The sequence below is a fragment of the Sebastes fasciatus genome, chromosome 12 (genome assembly GCF_043250625.1).
Source record: "Sebastes fasciatus isolate fSebFas1 chromosome 12, fSebFas1.pri, whole genome shotgun sequence".
Taxonomy (NCBI): domain Eukaryota; kingdom Metazoa; phylum Chordata; class Actinopteri; order Perciformes; family Sebastidae; genus Sebastes; species Sebastes fasciatus.
In genome coordinates this window covers 25,638,315-25,663,643 of record NC_133806.1, presented here as the reverse complement: position 1 = coordinate 25,663,643, position 25,329 = coordinate 25,638,315, and the positions used below count along the sequence as shown (strand labels likewise).

The 25,329-nt window shown below is 41.4% G+C and overlaps 1 protein-coding gene across 9 annotated transcripts; it reads right to left on the bottom strand.

Annotated features, from left to right (window-relative positions):
* Positions 1–95: 95 nt before the first annotated feature.
* adam15 (ADAM metallopeptidase domain 15) lies at positions 96–24,670 on the bottom strand. Of its 9 annotated transcripts, none has more exons than XR_012596331.1 (26): positions 23,947–24,670; positions 21,666–21,757; positions 14,332–14,408; positions 14,174–14,252; positions 14,011–14,087; positions 11,508–11,772; positions 10,794–10,859; positions 10,437–10,508; positions 10,173–10,342; positions 10,010–10,094; positions 9,750–9,898; positions 9,089–9,266; positions 8,907–8,999; positions 8,625–8,820; positions 7,970–8,078; positions 7,324–7,519; positions 7,054–7,131; positions 6,550–6,661; positions 6,317–6,470; positions 4,453–4,561; positions 3,587–3,655; positions 3,183–3,230; positions 2,261–2,326; positions 1,178–1,338; positions 285–710; positions 96–233 (listed from the first exon to the last, which is right to left on the bottom strand). XR_012596331.1 is itself a non-coding variant. In XM_074654371.1 (26 exons), exons 1-25 carry the CDS (start codon positions 24,101–24,103, stop codon positions 647–649), a joined length of 2,922 nt encoding a protein of 973 aa, XP_074510472.1. In that variant the 5' UTR covers positions 24,104–24,670; the 3' UTR covers positions 249–479; positions 629–646. The 9 variants fall into 9 exon arrangements, 8 of the variants coding, with proteins under 8 accessions (XP_074510472.1, XP_074510471.1, XP_074510473.1 ...); XM_074654371.1 differs by lacking the exon at positions 96–233 and having other exon boundaries at positions 249–479; positions 629–710; XM_074654370.1 differs by lacking the exon at positions 96–233 and having other exon boundaries at positions 249–710.
* Between the last annotated feature and the right edge of the window lie 659 nt (positions 24,671–25,329).

Genomic DNA, 25,329 nt, shown 5'->3' with positions numbered 1-25,329 from the left:
GGGTCCTGCAGCAGAGGGTCCTGCAGCAGAGGGTCCTGTAGTAGAGGGTCCTGCAGCACAGGGTCCTGCAGCAGAGGGTCCTGTAGTAGAGGGTCCTGCAGCAGAGGGTCCTGCAGCAGAGGGTCCTGCAGCAGAGGGTCCTGTAGTAGAGGGTCCTGCAGCAGAGGGTCCTGCAGCAGAGGGTCCTGCAGCAGAGGGTCCTGCGAGTCCTGCAGTAGAGGGTCCTGCGGGTCCTGCAGTAGAGGGTCCTGCAGTAGAAGGTCCTGCAGAGGGTCCTGAACCACAGTTTGGGAACCGCTCTACTAATACGTCTTTACTTTGATCACAGTTTTGATCCCCGTCTCAGGGTCCTTGAGCAAGGCACTAGGGGCTCTGTATTGTTGACTAAAAGACATTTAATGTGACATCATATCCAGCAGCTGTCGGTCAGAGTTCCGGGGGTTCAGTTCCCGAGTGTCCACATTATGGCTGCCGAGATGCTGCCGAGCAAGGCACGTTAACATTATTTACAGTTTCTGTGAGTTCATGAAATACTAGGTGAGAAAATCCGACGACTGAGTGCAAACTGGATAATAAAGTCATCATCATCATCTTCTTCTTCATCATCAGGTTAACAGATAAAATCTACCTGCTGACGCTCAGCTTGTTAAAGTGGCGACGAGTCGACTTTCTGAGGGTTTGTGGGTCGAAATGGAGGAAGAGGAGGTCGTCTGCAGAAAGACAAAACAACAAAGTTGTTCATGGCTTCATATTTTCTAACTTCTCTTTTGTATTTATCTTTACTTTCTTGTTTTCATGAGAGCTGATCATTTCCACCATTTATAGAAAAACAAACTGCCTTTTCATTAGTAAGAAAAGTAAGTGACTAAACTGACAACTGACAAAAATGTCCCGACTTTAAAATATCCAGACTTCATAAAAATGTCCCGACTTTTTCAAGACGTCCAGATTTTAAAAAAATGTCATGACTTTTTAATTTTGTCTGGACTTTCTAAAATTGTTCAGACTTTTTAAAAATGTCCAGATTTGTAAAAATGTCCAGACCTTTCACAAATGTCCCGATTTTCTAAAAACATTCTGACTTTTTAAAAAATGCTGTGACTTTCTAAAAAACCTTCTCTTCCAAACATGTCCCCCCTTTGACGGTCTGAATCTCTGTTTGTTGTGACAGTCGTACCTGTTGGGACCGGCTGCAGGTGCGACGGCTCCGTGATGTGGTGGTTTGGTGTTGGCGGGGTAGCCGGGGTGAGGGGGGATGTGGGGGGGGATGTGGGGGCGGGACGGTGGGGCCAACAGGCGGGGCTTTATGGGCACCACAGGTTTGAGTGGAACAGCGACCTGAAGAGAAATAAACATGAACCTCAGTTCTACAGAAAGGTGAGTTTCCTACATCAGACACAGTTTTTACTTTTCTTTTACTTTCATCTTATTTCGTACGAATTGGTGTTAATTATTGACTTAATTTAATCCATAACAATTACCAGTTATTTGAATTAATAAAACGCTCATCATTCCTCAGATATATATTGTTGTTCCAGCTCGACGGTGTTCTCACGAGTGAAATATTTAAACACTGATGTCACAATCACCACTCGGATGCTTCTGTTTTACTAACACAAACACTGTTTTCAGACTCATATTTGTCCAGTTGATTCTACTTTGCCATTTTTTAATTGCTTTTATCTACTGTCAACAAAACTCAACACTTCCTGCAACTGCTGTATATTTAAAAGCATTTTAGCGGTTCAAAAAGCTTACCTAGCTAAGTTTTAATGTGCAACATCTGCAGTGCTGATTTTCACTGACGGTAGCAAAAGAAAAAACAGCAAAGTAGAGATCTTGTAGATAACAGTACTAATGTTAGAAAGTGTTTTGAGCAGAGTGGTGAGTATGACATGACTCTTGTTGTTGTACTGATTAAAAAGAAATTATAGTACAGGTCATTTCATCCCCCTCAACGTTAATGTAAAACAAGCAGCAGGCCCTCCCAGTGCTCTTTTTTGTTCCCCATGTCTGTCGGTAACAGTCTGATCCCAGCACTCGTGACCAATCAATCACTTCTCACCTGAGACTCCTGATTCAACCAGTAAAATCATCAGATCCCATTCCATCTGATCACAACTCACCAATCAGGAGCAAAGATTCAAGATCAATCAGGCAGAATTATAAGTCACCTTCTCATCACTTCATTCAGTGGGATGAGATTATGTGTACATGCGAGCTACATGCTAACAGCTAGCAGCATGCAGCTGTGGTGTACCTGTCCAGGTGTGACGGGGTCAGGGGGGAGGGGCTTGCTGGGTGGAGCTGGTCGACTCACCAGCAGCTGGAAGGTTAGTGAGGAGGAAGAGAGAAGCTTCAATGCGAGAAAGATGAGAAGATGTTTTATACTTTCTGTCTGATAACGTCAGGAGGAAACAGACACAACATGCTGACAGGATTTCATTTTGTTTTACGTTCTCCTGTTGCTTCTCCTGCTGTTTTTAGAGTTAAACTAATTTAATCGTTAATAGTGCTGCATGCAGATAGAAACAGAACATTAAAGGGAAGAAAATGTAATAAGTCATGCTGTAAAATCACAGTCACACCAGCATTAATAAATCTGTTTATTTCAGTACAGGCGGCAACCTCCGGGTCTGGGAAGTGAAGCCAATGCTGAAGTGCCTTAAACCTGCATTCTTTCTAATAGCCAGCAGGGGGCGACTCCTCTGGTTGGGCGGCGGCGGCGCGGGAGCGATTAATGTTATCGACTCCAGCCCAAGCAGGAAGAGTTAACAGATTTTGGTTTGTCTGTTCTGGGCTACTGTAGAAACACGGCGGAGCAACACGGCGGACTCCGTGAAGAGGACCCGCTCCATATGTAGAGATAAACGGCTCATTCTAAGCTAACGAAAACACAACGATTCCTATTTTCAGGTGATTACACCAAAGAAAACATAGTTGTAAATATTATATTACATTTCTGCTAATAGATCCCCCTAAATGTTACACACTGGTCTTAGTATCAATTAGCATCAATACATACTTAATGTACTCGTTATACAGAATGGCTCAGTAAGGCATAACGTACAGCCAGCCGGTCATTGTTGTGAAATAAACCCCGTCAGTCTGTTGTGTCAACTAGATCTCTAGACAGACAAACACAGGACAGACAGTAACACTACAGGTAGTGGTGACTGTACCTGGCCGGGGGGGTCGGGGGGCAGAGGCTTGGAGGGGGGGGCAGGCCGCTGTTTAACAGGTTGAAGCAGCAGAAATAAAAGTCAGAAGAGCAGCAGGTCAGTGTTTAGAAGGACGAGACGATGATGTACTGAACATTTCCTCTGTTTGTATCCTCTGGTCCCTTTTGGACTGTTATTTTCAGTTCTGTTTCCAATCAGGTCCAAAAGTTTGGACCCGTGAAAACCTGAACTTCAGACAAAACTACTCAGATGATGCACAACTGGACCAGAACCACAGTCACTACACGACAACAAGACGCCACAGCAACACTGATACGATCAATCAGGTTTGTAAACGGTTTGTTAGCAGCATCAACACACGAACACAGACGTTAACACCTCCATGTGAGGTCAGGTGAGGTTACCTGCGGCGGGGGTTTTAAGGCGGGGTCAGGGGGGAGTGGCTTAGTGGGAGGAGCAGGTCTGTCATGAACCTGATAGGAGAGAAAACAGGAAGCAGAGGCAGCTGATACATGCGCAGGAGAGGAGCATCTTCCAGAGGTCAAAGGTCAAACAAGCAGATGTGTTAATGTGAGCTAACAGGAAGAAAAAAAAAAAAAAAAAACATCTGCAGCTGTGATGTGTCACTTCCTTCAGTTTTTTCTTTCACAATAAATCCATGTTGCAAGAAGTTTTGTTCAGGAATTTCAAAATGCTGTAATGGAAGGGTGGAGAAAAAGTGAAACCAGAACCTTCCTGTTCCAGAAAACCTCATTCAAAACCCCATTGACATTTCTAACAAATTAAGACACAATTAACAGCCTTAAAGCGGCTTCACTCAGCAGTATATTTTTATAAGAATACCAGCTCTAAAGAAAGAACTTTAGTTTTTAGAGAAAGGTCTAATAGGGGTGGGGGAAAAATTGATTCACCTATCTCAATTATTTGTTTTTTTTAGTCCCTAGAAGTGTATGATTCAACTTTTCCCCATGGTCTAGTGTCAAAAAAGTTGACAAAAATCACAATAAATCGCAACTTGTAGAATCGCAATACTTAAACATCGCAATACATATCGAATCGGCAACCAAGTATTGTGATAGTATCAAATCGGGAGATAGGTGAATCGTCCCTAATGGACACCATTTCCCACAATCCCACAGACCGTTGCAGGTTAAACATCACAGCTCAACAGAAAGGCGAGTCGAGTGTCTGTGGTTAGGTCACGTCTGTAACAACAGATGTTGGCACCTCCTAGCCTGTGACTTTAACGCCAGTGTAAGACGACGGTTACCTCTTTGTGGGACGGGGTCAGCGGAATTTCAGTTGGCGGGTTCAGGTGGTACCTCAGAGGTCGGACCTGCTCTCCGTTCCTGCCGTCCACTCTCTCCATCGCCGGCGTCCTGATGAGATGTGAAATAAAAACAACAATCAACAGAATGTGGATTTATTTCATCGTCCCACTTCTGAAACTTTAAGGTTTGTAAGAGCTGCTTTCTTTTTCCACTATATTATTCCACATTGATACATTCAAGAACGCTCACACATGATAGAACTGACATTTCGCTAATGTGTTATCAGGTAGTTAAATTATGTTTCCTGTGATGTTTTAAAGCGACATTATGCAACGATTTTACCTCAAAATAACAGCTTTAAAATCATGTTGTAAAAGGGAGAACGGTGAGATCTAAAACATCACCACAGCCACGATATTAAATGATGACTAACATGTCACATGTCTCCTTTAATTATCCAACCACATCTCACACAAACACAACTGCTACAGCTGGTTAACACGAGGAGTTCAGGGTCTGTGGGAACAATCGGTTGGAACAGGCAGTAATCAATCAGACTTAAAGCTGCACCCCTGAGGACTTCATTACCCACAAACCTCTCTGAGCTGTTCTATCTGTGACTTCCACACAGTCACTTAAAAGTATTAAGAGTATTACCAGACATGCTGACTGTGGGAATCTGGATCAGTGCAGCTTTAAGTGGATTATTTCTGTAAGTGTGATCAGATCTGAGAGGACCGTCAGTGAGGTGAAGATTTTAATTAGATCTAAATTCATCATATTTAAAGGTTTAATATGTAACTTTTCCTCATTGAAATGTCGGTCAGACTTTGAAAACTTCACCTCTCTGACTCTACAGGGACAGACTATAGACCAGGACCCGGCAGGTCCCAGGAGAACCAGGACCCAGCAGTACCTGGAGACGTGGACAGAGTGTAACTCCAAATCCAACAACTCGCAGTGAGTCACACTGTATCATCGGTAAGAAAACACAGTTTACGTTTTATCAACAACACATTCAGTATTTATGAGTAACTATTTAAACTGTTATTTATAATTTAATAAACACATATTAAGCATCTTTTAGATGTTTATTAATGTATTTGTCAACAGCTATATAGCTTGTAGAAATTTCACTATAAATACTACACGTAAACATGTAAAATGTGTAATAAAGCTTTCTTATATGATTACCAACGAGATACCGCTGAGTGTTATTATTATTATATATAACAGTAGGCCACTGAAAAACAATCATAATGGTTTGTAAAGATATCTTGAGGATACAGTTGTACTTTTATGAAAGATAGTTGCAGTATTTTAGGAAAAAAATAAATATATATATATATTTATTTATTGGAAATTTAATTAACAACACAAAACCATGATAAATATTGACAAAATGCAAATATTTTGTGTTGTTAATTGATTTCCAGTAATAAATATATACATACATTTGCATAAAGCAGCATATTTGCCCACTCCCATGTTGATAAGAGTATTAAATACTTGACAAATCTCCTTTTAAGGTACATTTTGAACAGATACATTTATCACGATTAAATATTTCAATAGATTGACACTATATATATATATATATATATATATATATAGAAAAAAAGCTATGTTATACTGTGTTATCAAACTAAATGAATTGTTTATACACCACGTTTAGATGCTTTAAGTAGAGGTAGTTGTTGAGAAATAATTTCTGCCTAAAACTACTGTTACAGTGTATTATAAACTATTTATTAATGGTGTATGGACATCTTATAAATAAGGTATAACATATGTGTTACTGTTGAAGCCAATTAAGAAAATGTCCTACGATGAAATAACACACACAAACACACTGAGTGTTACCGGTTGTGTTGGCGAGCTTTATGAAGCGGGCTGTTGGGTCCCAGACACAGGAAACTCTGACGGAACCGAGGGAAGCGCAGAGCGAGGAAGAGGAGCACCACGGGCAGGATGAAGAGGAAGATGACAAGCAGAGCCACTCGGACCGGGTCGGACTCTAAACGGGGAGAGAGGGAGGACGTCAGGGTGTTAACCACAGTCAGGTTTATTATGGTGTATATTTGGTCGTGAGGTACCTCCAGCAGCTCTGGCGGGTCCGCTGTCCACGCTGCCTCCATGACCAGAGTACCTGCAGTCAGGTGGAGCCCAGCCCACCTCACAGTGGCAGTTCTTATTACTGTTACACACCTGAAACACACAAACACAGCATATTACACACCACTGACCCATGACCTGGGATAAAACAACCTCCTGGATCTAATGCTGCATTCATGTGCTGTCGGAATAATCCGAAAAATGAGTCCCAGACGCGGAAAATTCACGTGAACTCCTCCTCCAGTCGAAACAACAACTTGGAAAGTCTGCGTAAATTTTGGTATTTTTGATGTCATATTACGCAGAAACATGGTGGACAAAAGGAAATGTTGGTTTGACGGTAATAATCTTTTTATTAATTCACGTATTGCATATCTTTTTCTGCTCACATGTAGTTTGTAATCTGGTATTAGGCTGTACCTGTTAGTTACTGTCCACATAGAGTGACCAAGATTAGTAAAATCTGATAATTGTCCTCCACTCACCCCGTGAGCGTTACACTTCCTGCGACATTCATCCACCCCGAACACCGACACGTCCTGACACTTCTGGTTCAAACACGCCTAAAGACACAAAAACTCTTTGAAATAAATAATTCTTGAACAAAGTCTCATAAATGCCTCATAAAACAGATTATTTACAGCATCTAGATGATCAAAGATAATTCATTTTTTCAATATATTTCATTTTTATATATTAGCAGAGAAACTCGGCTCTCTTAGTTCCTCCAGGCCTGCGGGGGGGCGCTGTCTGACCTTGCCGGGGCTGCAGGCGGTGCCCTGGGCCACCGTGGCGGGGTCCGACACGTCGTCTCCCAGGTGGAAGAAGGTTCCTCTGCAGACCAGGTCGCTGTGGTTGAAGCGCACCTTGGTGGTTAAGATCTCAGCGTTGGTGCCCGTCAGGGGACGCTCCCTCCCTCCCTGACACTGGATCCTGCCACAGTGGACGTCACTGCAACAAACAGGAAGTGATGTCAGTGGAGGCTTCTACAGGACAGCAGGACGTAGGCCGGTAGACATACCAAAGAACATATATTGTCTGGAAGTGAAAGTTATTTGGTCGTTCGATTGCAACATCAGCTCCCAGCAGCGGAGCTACTCTTCTGCCAGTTTGGACTGAAAGTGACTACCGGACGCCGGTAGTGCCGTACAAAAGTAAAACTAAATTATTTCTATTCTATTGTCATATTCTACCGAAATGGCCCGTGTTGAGCAATACAATATAATGAATATTATAAGCGTTTCAGTCCAAAATGGGGGCTGTTGTTAAAAGTTAAAAGAGAAGCATCACAAGCTGTCGGCCTAAAGAAACAACTACCAAACAAAGATGAAACACATAACTGTCTGTGTACTCTGTGTGTGTACTGTGTGTACTTGTGTGTACTATACTGTGTGTACTCACGAGTTTCCACAGGAGATGTAGGAGCCGTTGGTCAGCTGACCACAGTTCCCATATTTGTTTCCCTGTTTGTTGACTGAGGAGAAACAGACAGGAGGAGCGCTGGTGGCATCTGAGGACAGACAGACAGATATTGACCAAACTGGTAAACTGGTTTCAGACCAGAACTGGCTTTGGGTCAGTGTGAACTGATTAATCAGAGTTGCTAAACAAATTCTGGCTCATTATGAACTAACTGGACCAATATAGACTGGATTATGATATGTATGTACTGATGGAAGTTGTATAATTTTGTTTAGGCTCAGTGTTTTAAGATCAGTATAAACTGGTTTTATTTTAGCATAAACTGGTTTTAGTTCAGTAGATTGGTTTTAGTTCAGTACAAAACTGGTTTTAGATTAGTATAAACTGGTTTAGTTAAGTATAAACTGGTTTTAGGTCAGTATAGACCGGTTTTAGTTCAGTGTAAACTGATTTTAGTTCAGTAGAGATTGGTTTTAGTTCAATATATACGAGTTTGAGTTAAGTATAAACTGGTTTAGTTAAGTATGAACTGGTTTTAGTTCAGTATAGACTGGTTTTATTTCAGTATAGAATTGTTTTAGTTCAGTATAAACTGGCTTTAGTCCAGTTGGCTGAATATAAACTGGTGTCTTACTGGGTCCCCACAGCATCTGGCACTGGGTGTGCATGCTGGCGCAGACTCCTTCGTAGCAGTAGGAGGCGTCGTCCTCGCAGGGCTCCCCGTTCTGCAGGAAGACGTTGGGGGGGCAGTAAGGGGAGGAGCCTGTGCAGAACTCAGGGAGGTCGCACTCTCCGAGTGGATCGCGACACACCGAACCCGCCGCCTGCAGCTGAGGAGGGAGGGAGGGGGTTAATACAGTTTGAGTTAATGTGATATATATGTGCGTGTGTGTGTGTGTGTGTGTGTCAGTCAGACCTTGCAGTCGTGGCAACAGATGCCGTCAGACGAACACTGAGCTCCATGAACCAGCCGACAGGTGGAGGCGTTACAGCAGGGGTCCTCACACTCCTGACCAATCAGAGCACAGCAACACATCAACAGACAGACAGACAGACAGGTAGACAGACAGACCGGTAGACAGGTAAACAGGTGAGTACCTCCAGCAGGCCGCAATCACACTCCTCGCCTTTCTCCACGTAGAGGTTTCCGCAGCGCGGTCCTCCCAGCAGACGGTCCGGCTGCGGGATGTTGAACAGACACATGCCACCGCCGTGCAGCAGGCTGACGGACAGATCTGCAGCGCTGCAGCTGCTGAACTGCTGACCCGGCAAGAACCTAGGGAGGATTTACTGACCTGTCAGAGGGTTCTCCCGAACCAATGAAGGTTTTACTGATCTAGAGGAAGTTCTACTGACCCTATAAAAGGTTCTTTAACCAGGAGATGGTTCTATTGATCCAGTGATGGCTTTTTATTAGAAAGTCAAACGTGGGAAAAAAACACAAACTGTAATGAGCTGTTTGAATTCAAACTTTACAGTCTATAATCACAACAGTTTGTTTGAGGTTGTTTTCCTTAAGGTCCAGCAGAGGGCGCTCTCAACATTCACTATCAGCTTGACCTATTGACCGATCAGTAAACTAGCTGATCAGTAGAGATGGAGGAGGACGCTACCGATCAAAGCTGATCAGATAATCTGATTATTATTAGTTTTTTTTGTTCTAAATGACCAACAAAGATCAGACAGTCAGTGTCTGCCTCTACAATCACAACACATCTGAGGACTCAGCTGACCTGGGTTAAAATATTCAGGTACTGACCCAGTTGAGGGCTCCATGATGCATCCTCCGAGCCGCCGTTCGTTCTGACAGGAACAGCGGCGCTCGGCGGTGTCATGACTCATCCCCAAGTTATGGCCGAGCTCATGAGCAACAGTGGAGGCCACGCCCAGCACGCTGACCAGATGGTCCTGAGAGAAAGACAGGTGTTCAGACTGGATCACTTCCTCACACACTCTGGTTTCAAGTTCTGACCACCAGTTTCAAGTAGCTAAGTTCAAAATAAAGAGGCGTGGACTCACCACGTTGACTCCACCCGACCGGTCCTTGGAGCACATGGATGACTGAGAAGCCATCCCCACCGTGGTGCCATCAAAAGAGCCACCCCTGCCAAATAAAAGTCAACCCGTGAAAATCGTGATGGATCAGAATCTGAAGCTTTAATTTTGTTAACTGTCCTCCTACATGACGAGCTGGGCGTTGTCGTGGCGAAGGCGCGGCAGCAGCTCTCTGGTTCTCCATTCTAGGAAGTTGTTGAGGGTGTCGGTGGGACTCTTCTCCACCGGGATCTTATCGCGGTCGCTCCAGATCTCCAGACCGGTCAACGCTACCCGGACGTTCAGAGGACGGTAGAACTGAAACAGACAGAGAGACACGACTCGGTTATTCTTTTACTGCACATTTAAACTGTCTCACGGTGACAGGGAGGTCAGAGGTCGTGGCTCTCACCCAGTCCACCTGGTTGGCCACGTCCAACATGCGGTAGATGATGGTTTTATTGTTCTTCTGGTAGTTCAGAAACTGTGAAAAAACACACGTTTAAATTAAAGTATACAGTGACTCATTCAGAGCTGGTTCTGATCAACTGCTGCCATCTTGTGACGAAAATAAGTTATATTTTAAAATGATTATATTTTCATATATTATATTATATTTAGCGCTGTCAATCGATTAAAATATTTAATTGCTTGATTGTCTATAGATAATCGCGATTAGTCGCAAAAAAATATGACTTTCAAACCAACTCCAATACTCAGTAAGCGAATAAGACTAAAACTAAATTGAAACACACACACACACACTGACCTCCTGGTGATCGGCCACCAGCACCAGTTCAATGTATTTGGTCTCAGACAGGATGTCTCTCTTCCTCTGCAGACAAAGAGAGGACGCAGCAACATGTTACCTCATACAGATACTGCTGATAGTACTGTAGTACTGTAGTGAGTATTACTGCTGATAGTACTGTAGTGAGTATTACTGCTGATAGTACTGTAGTGAGTATTACTGCTGATAGTACTGTAGTGAGTATTACTGCTGATAGTACTGTAGTGAGTATTACTGCTGATAGTACTGTAGTACTGTAGTGAGTATCACTGCAAGGATTACTAATGATAAATCTGTTCTTTGAGCTGAGAATCTGCTGCTTCCTGACGTGTTTTTCTCCACATTAAATTCCCATTTGAGCTTTTAATGATCTCATCCTGAAACTATCCTGGATGATGCCACCAGACTAAATCTTTATGTTCTGACTATCAGTTTGAATTATTTCAACTTTTTGTCTGAGACAACAGGTTTCGTCAGTAAATACTACAAAACCTATGAGCCTCAGCTGCTGTTGCCATGGAGAAGAAGCCTGTCAGAAAGTGATGTAAACTGCTGAATGTTTTATCAGCTTTCTATAATGTGTCAGATCATAACATCATGTGAAGCTCTCTGATTGGATGGTGAAGTGCACCCTGGGAGTCGTAGTATTTATGTCTACAGTTGTTGTTATAGATGTGCTGTTTCCTGTCTCACCCTGTGGGTGTGTGTGGAGCTGTGGATGGGGGGTACAGCGGTGTTTGAGACCCCACAGCCTCCAGCCCCGTCGCCCTCCAGAGGGCTGGTGGAGAACAGCAGGTGAACTCCTCCTCCTCGTCCTTCATCTCCTCCTCCTCCGCTCCCTCCACTCCCGTCTCCACCGCTCTCCCCTCCTCCCCCGACCTCCTCCCCCGGCTGGTGGTGGTGGTCCTCCTGAGGCTGCAGCTCAAAGCTCAGGGTGGAGTTGAAGGCGATGATGCCGCTACAGGAGGAAACACAGGAAGTTTCACTTATTATGTGCAGACGATACCGACTGCTCTGCACTTGTTGTTGTGTGATAAATAATAAATAATAGTCCTAAAGCGAGCGCAGGTGGCATTAGACAAAATTGCAGGTTGATTATAATATCTATAAGGATCTACTCAGTACATGTAGCAAAGAAATGAAAAATCTAGACAGCATTACTTTTCTCAAATTATTACTGAAAATGTGAATAACTCTAAGTTTCTGTTTTGCAACATGTGCTCCTGACCCAGAGCCTACTGAGTAGATCAAACATGTTTTCAGCTGTGTGATAGATGATGTCCTTGAGATTGTTAATGCATCCCTACTTTATGGAATTTCCCCCACAGGTCTCAAACATGCTATTATAACACCACTGTTGAAAAAGAGTAACCTTGATCAGTTCGTTTCTGAGAACTACAGACCAACCAAATTTACTCACAGTGTACTGAAGTACAAATTTGAGGTACTTGTACTTTACTTGTAGTATTTTCTTTTCTACTTCACTAAATGTATCTGACAGCAACTTAATTACTTTACAAATGAATACGTTTACAAACAAAACATATGAAGAGTTTATAAAATCTGATGTTTAGTTATAAATGAAACTCCCCAACAGTTTATACAAGTACAGCTGAAACCAGTAGTCCATTAATCAATTACTCCATAAATCAATTAGTCCATTAATCAATTACTCCATAAATCAATTAGTCCATTAATCAATTAGTCCATTAATCAATTAGTGGAAAGTCATTTTCATGTAAAAACATTTGATGGTTACCGATTTAATGTTAATAAAGTTCATGTATTGGTGATAATGTTAATGTATTAGTAATAGTGTTAATAATGTTAATGTGTTAGTAATAATGTTAATAATGTTAATGTATTAGTAATAGTGTTAATAATGTTAATGTGTTAGTAATAATGTTAATAATGTTAATATATTAGTAATAATGTGAATAATGTTAATGTGTTAGTAATAATGTTGAGGTGTGGACTAAAAAATTGTTAAGGTGTCACTTTAGGCTCTCGGTCATTGTGACACCATTTCTCATTATTTTTACATTTAAAATAATCAATCACAGAGACGTAGTCGTAACAATATCTTTTATGATGCTTTATCTAATTTACTGCAGTTTTATTTTCATAAAAAACCCTGAATATCTGACATTTTATATCATTTTTTGACCAACTGATGAGTAAATTGAAATAATAATAAGTGTGTCTGATTCCTTTGTGACCTGATGATTGAATTATACTTACGTATATTAGTATATTTATTATTTTATCTTGTGATAAGGAAGCTCTGACGAGTGTTAATACAACTAATAATCTGTTTGTATTCAAGTGAAGCTTCATTTATCGTCTCTTTATGAAACTTGACTGAACTTTGTGTTTGTTTTATATAAAGTCCTCAGTTTGCTCTCAATAACCTGATTAATAAAAGGGGTCATTAATAATCCGCTGTGTGTTGATCTGGTGGACAGAGGTCTCTGTGTACAGACTCTGACCTGAAACCCACAAACTGGACCAGGTTCTCTTCACGTGAGCCGGTAAACAGCTAATCCTCCTGCAGAGGTCTGAGGTCACCTACATTGAGCCGGATTGGTTTAACCTGCAGAGGAACGCTGATTGCGTCACTCAAGTTTTCTGCTGAGATCAGCCCAGAAACACAAAGACCTGAATCACAGTAAATCCTGGACTCTGTATAAACCGTATTGGAGGTTTAAGAGATTTTGCTTCTTATTTTCTTTCAGTTTTGTTGGAGGAGAAAATGTTTTTTCTCTGAATAAGCAGGAAGTGTTAGAAGCTGCAGACGGAGCTGTCAGCTACCTGGTTCTGTTAGAACTATAATATACTATAGTATAACAACAACTATAATGATAACTAAGCAGGAAGTGTTAGAAGCTGCAGACGGAGCTGTCAGCTACCTGGTTCTGTAAATGAACGAAAAATGTACTTTACAATATACGTTCTTTGCCGTGTAGCTCTATTTCAGATATACTGTATACGTACTGTAAGTACCATATAATCACAGGGGTGTTCATGTTCTAATGAGTCTGTAAAGAAACGAACGGTCTGATATATAAGAGCAAATTTACCCCTAATACTCTTTTATCAGTGCACACAAACAACTATTTTTCACAGAATGTGTGTGTTAGTACTCTGTGTGTGTAATAGTACTTGGTGTGTGTGTATTAGTACTCTGATTACTGACCGGAGACCAGAGCAGGTGCTCAGAGCCACTCTGGACTGGGGGAATCCCCGGACGTTGCCGTGGTAATAACAGTGAGTCTGCACACAAACACAAAAACATCTGTCACAGTTGGATAACAGAGACAGTCTGAGGACAGGCAGCGGCGGTGCGTTCACTGACTCACCACAGGGTCGGCTCTCACAGACACTCCGGTGCCGTTTGGCAGGTAGTAGAAGACATTGGGCGGTTTGGGCAGCAGGTCGCTGCAGAGAGACGACACACACGTCAGATCTCTAACTCTTTATGTTGTGTTTAAGGACACACTGTAAATCAGAGACTCACTGGTTCTTCTCCAGGTCCAGCAGGAAGAGTCGTCCTCCCACCTCCAGTCCACACTGCAGCCTGTCGGGGTGACCGTCCTGAAAACAGACAGGAAGAACGTTTCCTTTATTTACTGAGGTCATTAAACATTGAGAGGACAAAGACACAAAGATGGACAACTTCCAAGGAAAACTGGACACAAATAATTGAATACTTGAGTAATCAGACAGTCGGTCTTATAATATTTTATTGTTCAACACAGGCCATTTCGGTAGAATATGACAAAATATAGAAATAATTTAGTTTTACTTTTGTTCGGCTCTTTGTAGGCGGACGTTTTACTGGCGTTCAATGGTTCAATGCTCCAGGATCTCTCTCCACCATTTTTATTTTGTCACTTCCTGTCTCTAATGCTTTAGGACGCGGGCGGGGCTAAGTACATCCATTATCCAATCAGTGTGCTTTCCTGCCTGTTAACGGAGCTGCTCTTTGATGAGGAGAGGCTTCCTGTCCAACGCCTCCTCGCTTTCTCCCTTCAGCTCGGCAGGAAGTCAAGGTGTGTGTGTGTGTGTGTGTGTTTTCCGATATGCTGAGTATTGCGATGAGATATATTGCGATTTATTACCTTTTTTCAGCTGCAATTTACAGTTTGTCAACATCCGTTTTATCTAATAAAGTACAGTTTTCACTCAGAGTTTTCATTCACATATCTGGAGGTCAGAGATCAAGGGACACTTTTGAAAATGGCCATGCCATTTGTTCCTCTCCAAAATTTAGCATAAGTTTTGAGCATTATTTAGCGTTCTTCCTGGCTATGGAGGACAGAACCTGCCAAAATCAAAAATATAAGAAATTAATAAATAAATGACTCAATAAATTAATAAATATGTCATTAAATGTAGCAAAAATAATATTAAAAATAAATGTAGCCATTAATAAATTGATACAATGTGACATAAATTGATATTAACCGTTTTAATTTTGAGTGACAGCCCCCTCATTTGCATAATGAGGCAGGTTTTGGCAGGTTCCGTCCTCCATACCCAACAAGCTCACATGACATGGCGGGTTCGATTCCTTAGGTTTTCTAGTTTCATATGCTACCAGTATCTTCACTTTAAGACTGAGCCTGACGTCCATGTATCAATACAATATTGTCACGCAAAATATCGCGATACTGTGCTGAATTGATTCTTCTCCACCACTAGTATGAATACACTAGATATATATTTATCTGTTTAAATGTTAATTCAATCTCCCTTTATGAGGGTCTAAATGTTGTTTCTACGGTGGTGTTAAACTATATCTCTTTATTTTATTGACATTTTATTACATTTGTCAGAAACAGACATTTTCTAGATATATTATTAAGTTTGATATTTAATAGAGGAGATTTTGGGTGTAGTTAGTTTTCCTTTAGAATGAGCAGAATTCCTCTCTGAGGCGTGTTTGTTTTCTCCACCCTCGCTGTACTTTGTACTGTGGTCAAGTCATTGTGCAGCAGGATGGAGAGGGGGGGGGGGGTTGCTGAGTCATGTTCAGCCCAGCCGGGTGGGTCTCACTGTGATACTGTGTTTCAACACACAGGAAACTCATCCTGGAGCTGTCAGACCGCCAAAGACTTACTAATACTCAAGAGAACAAAACTTGACAGATTTCTGTCTGTGTGTTTGGTCGAATCCGATTAACTGATTCAACTATTTTAATAATAAATTTAATTGTTTAAGTCACTTTTTAAGAAAAAAAGCCAAATATTCAGTCATTCAAGCTTCTAAATGTGAGGAGTTTTTATATCGTTTAGTTTTGGACTGTTGGTTGAACAAAACAAGACATTTACAGATGAAACCTCAGACTGTGGTTCCAGGAACCAAAAGTACATCTGAAGAACAATACAGTTATGGATTAAAAATGATTTAAGATGAAATGATGAATGAAAAGTGATTGGTTGATTCACAGAAAAGTAATCAGCAACAATTCTGACAATCAATTAATAGTTGATGTAATTTTTCAAGCAAATATGACAACCGTTCCAGTTTTAATATAATATATTTATTATAATAGGTAATATACAGCGAGCTGGTCACTGTTGTGAAATAAACCGTGTCAAGGCGATGCGGGGGTCTTGCATCACCCTGTAGGGGTTTATTTCACAACAATGACGCGCTAGCTAAAATTAAATTTACAAATGAAAAAGTACTGAGTATTTTGAGTGCAAAATGAACATAACAGATTTAGATGAAATTATAGAGAAAAAAAAAAATGTAGGCTTAGCCTATATATGGATTCTGGTAATAAAAAAAATCAAATTCTTCTTGGTTTTTGGCCTTCGCCATCTTGGTTTTTGGCTGTTGCCATCTTGGTTTTTGGCTGTTGCCATCTTGGTATTTGGCTTTCACCATCTTGGTTTTTAACCATGGTCATCTTGGTCATCGCCATCTTGGTTTTTGGCCATCTCCATCTTGGTTTTTGGCGGTTACCATCTTGGTTTTTGGCCGTTGCCATCTTGGTTTTTGGCTTTCGCCATCTTGGTTTTTGGCCATCTCCATCTTGGTTTTTGGCCGTTGCCATCTTGGTTTTTGGCCGTCGTCATCTTGGTCATCGCCATCTTGGTTTTGGGCCGTCGCCATCTTGATTTTTGGCCGTCTCCATCTTGGTTTTTGGCCGTCGCCTTCTGTTTTTTCAAAACATTTCAAAATCGTAAAAAAAATAAATTGCGATATATAGTGAATCGTTTTTTTTCCCCCACCCCTACTATTTTTGTTTACTTGTGTGAATTAAATATATGACAAATGAAAACTACTGAGTATTTTAAGTGCAAAATGAACACAGCAGTAGGGAAAAAAAGAAATAAATACAGGCCTAGCCTATGTCACGATAGAAACAATATAGAAAAAATATATACTCATAGATATTTTTATATTGTTTTGACGATATAAACTGGAAAAACAAAGTTTGGAAACTTGTGTTTGGTGGATTATTTCTCTGTTGTTACAATGCTAATGGTCATTGTATTTTACGTCGTTGGAAAGCCTGTTTATTGACCTTCACAATAATGTCCAACTTGTAAGGATCATGCATTTGTGGGATGAGAAGCACAGCTGATGATGTGCGGAGCGCCCAAGAAAAATGTGCCAAAATGCTCTGCCAATGGTAAACAGTGTATTGTCATAAGGCTACCAGGAAGCCTGCAATGGCTGCCCTTCACCGTCAGGCCCGTTTGCGCTGGTGTCGACAACACAGACAATGGAACCTGAACATGTGGGGGAATGTCATGTTCAGTGATGAGACCAGGTTCTGTCCAAGAAAGTTGGATGGCAGGGTCAAAGTATGGAGACGACGCGGAGAACGCTATGCTGATTGTTGCACCGATGGAGTAACAGCTTTTGGTGGGGGCAGTGTCATGGTGTGGGGCGGCATCTCCCTCACTGGCAAAACAAGGCTTGTCATCATAGAAGACCATCTCAATGCAGTGAGATATCGGGATGAGATTCTGCAGCCAGTGGCGATCCCATATCTCCACAATCTGGCACCTAACTTCATCATCCAAGATGACAACGCTCGCCCCCACAGAGCCAGGGTTATCACAGACTACCTCCACAATGTGTGAGTAGAGAGAATGGAACGGCCTGCCAAGAGTCCACACCTCAACCCAATTCAACATGTGGGATCAGCTTGGGCGTGCTGTATGTGTTAGAGTGACCAACACAACCACGCTGGCTGACCTGCAACGAATCCTGGTTGAGGAATGGAACGCCATCCCACAGCAACGTGTGACCAGGTTGGTGACCAGCATGAGGAGGAGGTGCCAGGCTGTTGTGGCTGCGTATGGATCTTCCACCGCTACTGAGGCTCCTGACGGTGTATTAAATGAATAAAGTGTAAAATTCCCAATATGTCTTGTTTGTTCCTTGTTACTGATAGAGTTCAATCATCCAATCCACCAAACAACTCAAAACAAGAGTCAACACCAACAGGAGAATACACTGTTTACCATTGGCAGAGCATTTTGGCAAATTTTTCTTGGGCGCTCCCCACATAATCAGCTGTGCTGCTCATCCCAGAAATGCATGATCCTTACAAGTTGGACATCATTGCGAAGGTAAATAAACAGGCTTTCCAACGATGTAAAATACAATGACCATTAGCATTGTAACAACAGAGAAATAATCCACCAAACACAAGTTTCCGAACTTTGTTCTTCCAGTTTATATCGCCATATTGCCCAGACTATCTGTAGATAGTAGTTACATGTCAGAACTGTTATTGGCTGTGATTTGAATGAGCCAATATCTGATGATTCATCATGTAAAGCTTCATGTATCTCTGATGCCTCCATGTTTTCATCACACCACTAACACAACCCAAACCCTCGCTGTGTTTCCTCTCTCGCCCACTCTCACCATCTGTTAACTCCCTCTTTCCTCCTCCTCCCTCCTCTTCTCCTCTAAACTCTCCCTCTCTGTACGGTGAGGTCATGTCTCTCTGCAGAGACTCTGGGCGAGGCTCACAGCCGTCGACCACAACAGAAGAAGAAGAAGAAAGGAGGAAAACAGTTTCATTACTCCTGTAATACAACAGTAAGGCCTCTAGGTGTGAGATTAAGAACATGTGTCTCCTACAACATCAACATTTAAGAAGCTTATTTAACTGATTCAGTTCCAGGTGCAAAAAAAGACAATTAGCCATGAATTCAATAGCTGATTATTAAATATTTAGTGAAAGCATCAGGAGATGTTTTATATTGTTCAGCATGATATTCAACCAGAACTGAACCACCAAACTAACTACAGTTAGCAGCTCTGTGAGGCTCAACTGTCCCCTTCTTGGTTTTTGGCCGTTCCATTCTTGGTTTTTGGCCGTTCCATTCTTGGCCATCCCCATCTTGGCTTTTTTAACTTTAATGTTGCAGCTGGTAAAGGTGGAGCTCATCTTAATGACTGTATATACTGCTGGTAGTTTAATCTATATTAATACATCAGCATTTATTAGTTCATTAGATTTTGTTTTAATAATCTGAATCTGTAAAGTAACTATAGTTGTCAGATAAATGTAGTGGAGTAGAAGTAGAAAGTAGCAGATAATGGAAATACCAAAATAAAGTACTTCAAAATTGTACTTGTACAGCACTTGAGTAAATGTTCTTGGCTACATTCCAACACTGGCAGCGATCAACAGTTTCTCCAGCTAGTAGGATGACTGTGAGTGACACTCAAAAATAAACGGTCTGTTCTGTTTATAATGAAAATAATCATCCCTCTCATTCATATCAGTCAGACTCTGACAGGTCTTTGGTAAAAACAGTACAGGTACATTGAGCAAAAAAAAAATTAAATCTTGGTTTAACTTTAGAGCAGCGACATGACGTCATCCACCAACACTCTCCAGTCAAATATGGTCAAACACATTCCTGGTAGATGATTTCATAACATAAACAGTGTGTTACTGGGTGTTTCTGCAACTACGATCACGTTGACTTTCCCAGATTAAAACAAATCAACCTCTGTCAATTTTAACCATCACAGTGTGTAATACATATAAATTAGGGCTGTTAACCTCTTCAAAATGTACCTTAAAGGAAGATTTGTCATGTATTTAATACTCTTATCAACATGGGAGTGGACAAATATGCTGCTTTAAGCAAATCTATGTATATACTTATTATTGGAAATCAATTAACAACACAAAACAATGACAAATATTGTCCAGAAACCCTCACAGGTACTGCATTTAGCATAACAAATATGCTCAAATCATAACATGGCAAACTGCAGCCCAACAGGCAACAACAGCTGTCAGTGTGTCAGTGTGCTGACTTGACTATGACTTGCCCCAAACTGCATGTGATTATCATAAAGTGGGCATGTCTGTAAAGGGGAGACTCGTGGGTACCCATAGAACCCATTTTTATTCACATCTCTAGAGGTCAGAGGTCAAGGGACCCCTTTGAAAATGGACATGACAGTTTTTCCTCGCCAAAATTTAGCGTAACTTCCTAGCCTTATTTAACCTACTTCATGACAAGCTAGTACGACATGGTTGGTACCAATGGATTCATTGGGTTTTCTAGTTTACTATGATACCAGTATATTCACTCTAGCTACAGCTACATCCTCTGAAAGATCGATTGTTTTAATGCATTAAAGAAATTAGTGGCGTTATAACGAATTTGTGTTAATGCGTTATTACAGCCCTAATTGTAACCTATCGCCCAACCCTATAAAACAGCATAGATAATGGCTTCAGTTCCCCGTCAGAAAGGGCTGTCTGATGGCGAGGTAAAACAGTGAAAATATTCTAAATATATAATTCGAATGGCAGGAAAGTGATTCATTATTCAGCCGTTGTGGGTTCTGGTGGACTCCACCTTTAGTTCAATCAGCCTTCTTTCTCCCGGTTTCCTCCCGGCCGGGTGGAGTCAGTGTGGATGGGTGTGGGGTGATTTCTACAGGAAATGACCTAAGATCTTCTGTCAGCTGCACAGGAAGTGTCCGTCCTCTAACAATCCCCCCCCCGCCCCTCCACTCTGTGTTCCTGCAGGAAGCTCCTGGTGAAAACGGTCAACGCTCCAACTTCCTTCCTCTTTCTTATTACAGTGAAACACACTGTGAGGAAACTGTCTGTTAATGAATAATCTGTTCCCCTTTTCTTACTAATATCAAATATTTCTGTTGAAAAGCAAAGACATGTTCAAGGTCAAGGAGGACTGGAGGGAGTTGCTGCTGTCAAACCAAACTCACACAGTTGGACCAAGATATTAGGGGTAGTAAAAAACAAAAACGATTAACTATTTATCGCAGGTTTTTTTTTACGATTTCTAAATAGATTTTTTAATGCCAGAATCGATATATTTGCTTCATTTGAGTTTATGTGTAGATAGAAGGAAGTTACCGCTTTTATTGTTGCAGTCTGAGTAACGTGACGTCATATCCGTTCCGTATCCGTCAACCAAAACAAACTACAGCGAACCGAAACAAGAAAGTAGAGTAGAGGTTTCCTATAATTTTCTTTGTTGGATTAAGGATAAAATATCTGCTGAGGTCCAAGCCTTGACAAGAATACCTTTATTTTGACATACAGTGAAAGTTGGGGGCTTTTATTTTTGACAGGAAAGCTTCATCCTGAGCTCCCTGTTGGGACAGAGTTATTCTATGGGGCTTTTATTTTGGAAAAACTAGGTTAACCAGTAAAACACAAGAGAAATACCAGTAATAAAAATGCACAACCAGCAACAAACGTCGTTGAAGCACAGTAATAAACCAATAGACGTCCAGTATGATCCCAGTGTAACAACATCACCACTGGTCTGAACGGTTGACCTTTGACCTGTTGGAGATATGAGGTGTCATGTCTCTGACCTGTAGGGCTTCAGCGAGGCTCCTCCTCTGTCCGCCCACCAGAATGAAGGGACGAGTTTTCTCCAGAAGGGGGCGCCGCCGTCGGTCCACACCTGAGGACACAGACACACTGGGTTAACTGGGAATACAGGGGTCTGGAGCTGTGCCGATAAATCAACCGATATCGGCTGATTGCAGATATATTGGTATCAGTCAGTTTGTTTGTGAGAGCGCTGACAGGAGGATTTTTTACACATCACCCTCCATATTTATGTTGGTCACAGACAAAAAAACAAAAACGGTGATCCATATCAAGATTTTTTATGTTTAAAAAATTACTAACTACAGATATATGACTATTCTATTACTATTGACGTTACAGAGCTGTCCGTCAACATCACTACCGCATTGCATTGTGGGATATTTATGCCACCGTAGTGTCCAGCGTTGCAGACTGTAATATTTCACCAGAAATAGTATGTAATTCATGTACTATTGGTTTCACAGTAAGGTTTCGGACATACTAAAATATCTCACATACTGTTTTAGTGTAGTAAATAACATGTTAGTTTGGAATTTAGGACGCAAACAATTACTTTTTTGTCTTAAAAAAAGGACTCAAACCAATTATTGATTATCAAAATAGTTGTTAATAATTTAATAGACGACAACTAGTCGATTAATCAATTAATCGTTGCAGCTCTATCTAAATCTGAAATTTAGACTGTGGTAAAATAAATAATTGAAAATGCCAAGCTGAGTGTCACATACAAATTTATTTCTAATTTTAATCAAATTTAGGGATGCACCGATACCGGATCGGATATCGGGCAGATACTGTTTGAATTTTGACCAGTGTGTTGCTGCATTAAAAATGTTTACATTTGAATTGTTATTCCCGTTAATTTTGAAGATTTATTACAATTTATTATCCATCCATATACACTTGCTGTGAGGAGACAGTGCTAATCACTGCACCCCCGTGCAGCCCACGATTTATTATTTTTTATAATGAATAACAATTAAATACATTTATATTTATTGGTCACATTTTGTTTTACAAAGTTAATGAAGCAATGTTTAATTCAAGCTTGATGTTTCCGTACACATAACAGAATGATCCCAGTCACTTCCACACAGTGAGGCATACAGCTTATTAATTAAACACTGGTATCGGATCGGTACTCGGTATCAGACGATACCCAGAACCCAGGTATCTGTATCGGTATAGAGACTGAAATAGTCGGATCAGTGCATCCCTAATTTGACTGGTTTATAAGCACTGAGAAAATGTTCTGTATACAAGTTATCATGACATTGTGGAGATGTGTTTTCTTCACACCAGACCCCTGTCTATTTTTCTCTGTTTTAGGGAAGTATTAACTTCTCCTGTTTATAAATTGTTAAGTTATTAACTCTATTGTGACAAATAGAGACCTTCAGTCAGACACACAGAGCTCAATGAATCCATCAAATCCATCCAGCACCAGACTCCATCGACCAAAGTCTGAATTAAACACATGTTTTGAGCAGTTAGCTGTCGGCTGAGGGGAGGCTAATGATGTCAGAATAGGTACACTGTTACCAAAACAATGGGCCAAGCATTCAATCAGGTCAAAGGTCACGGTCAGTTGGACCAAGATATTAGGGGTGGTAAAAAAAACAAAAAACGATTAACTATGTATCGCCGACAAGAAAGTAGAGTAGAGGTTTCCTATAATTTTCTTTGTTGGATTAAGGATAAAATATCTGCTGAGGTCCAAGCATTGACAAGAGCACCTTTATTTTGACATACAGTGAAAGTTGGGGGCTTTTATTTTTGATAGGAAAGCCTCATCCTGAGCTCCCTGTGGGGACAGAGTTATTCTATGGGGCTTTTATTTTGAAAAAACGCCTCGTCCTGAGTTCTCTGTTAAGATAGTTACTTTCTGGTGCTTTTATTTTGAATAACTAGGTTAACCAGTTAAACACAAGAGAAATACCAGTAATATAAATACATCAACCAGCAACAAACCATCAAACGCTGTTGAAGCACATTAATACACCAGTAATGAACCAGTAGTTGACATGAAAGCCTCATCCTGAGCTCCATGTTGGGACAGTTATTCAATGGGGATTTTATTTTGAAAAACCTTCAATTCAATCAGGTCAAAGGTCACGGTGTCTCTCACACACACACACACACACACTGCTGACAAACTTGACTGTCACTTCCACCAGACTACGTTAATGTTTTGATGAATTAAAGCGTTTTAATCATGTACGTTCACTGTCAGGTCGAGACCTTCACGTTAATGGTTACCTGTCCCCGCTGCAGTCAGACTGTCGGTACCGTCCGTCTGTCCGTCCAGAGACAGAGACAGGTCCTCTGGGTCCTGCGGTGCGTTCAGGGACCTGGCAGCAGTGAAGGCAGCCCGGCCGCTGAGCAGCAGCAGCAGCGTTAAGGCAGCTCCGTTCATCCTCTCTGCGTTGCGTCACCGGGCAACCGGCAACAGGTCGCTGCTGTTTGATGAGTGTTCAGGACGGGTCCCGTTACCTCACCGTGTCGGAGCACCGGGAGAGGCTCCAGAGAAACTCCATGCTGCTTCTTTTATTCGGTTACATCCACAGAAGCAAGCGGGTCAAGGGCTGCTGCTGAACCGGACCACCCAGCGGGAAAAGTGACCGTTAATTCGGCGTTAATGCAGCGGGCAGACAGCCCGGTCCGGTACCGTTTATCTGCGCAGCTCTGGACCCCAAAAACTCCCCCCAACACCGGACGGAGAGGCTCGGTTAACGTCGGCTGTGTTCGTCTGGATACCGGAGAGCTCGGTTAATCCGTCCCGAGAGGTCTGAAAGCGACTAATTAACGGAGGACACCGGAACGCCAGTGTTTATACCGGGAGCAAACGGATACGTCATCTAGCTACGTTAAGCTAACCGGAGCTAGCGAGAGACAGACCGGAAGTACTGCCAATCAGTCTTCAAAATAAATGCCAGGGAACGTGTGAACATTAATTTTACATTTGACTTATTGATTCTAAGACAATTTAAATGATTTAATGGAGTTATCAGTTCACGCTTACTTTCTAATAGACAAATGAATAAAACTAATAAAAAGCATTTACATTCCAAAGTAATTATCGATCACAACTAAACACCTTTAACTGTCAGACTCTAAATTTAACTTTAAATATGAATAATGTCAACGTGCTAATGCAAATTCGTTTTAACGCCACAATTTTTTTTAACACATCAACGCAACTTGCGATTTTTAGGTTGAAGCGGGCTCAGGAAGTAGGTTAAATAACGCTCCAAACTTGCGCTAAATTTTGGCGAGGAAAAACTGTCATGGCCATTTTCAAAGGGGTCCCTTGACCTCTGACCTCCAGATATGTGAATGTAAATGGGTTCTATGTGTACCCACGAGTCTCCCCTTTACAGACATGCTCACTTTATGATAATCACATGCAGTTTGGGGCAAGTCATAGTCAAGTCAGCACACTGACACACTGACAGCTGTTGTTGCCTGTTGGGCTGCAGTTTGCCACGTTAGGATTTGAGCATATTTTTTGTGCTAAATGCAGTACCTGTGAGGGTTTCTGGACAGTATTTGTCATTGTTTTGTGTTATTAATTGATTTCCAATAATAAACATATACACACATTTACATAAAGCACCATATTTGTTCACTCCCATGTTGATA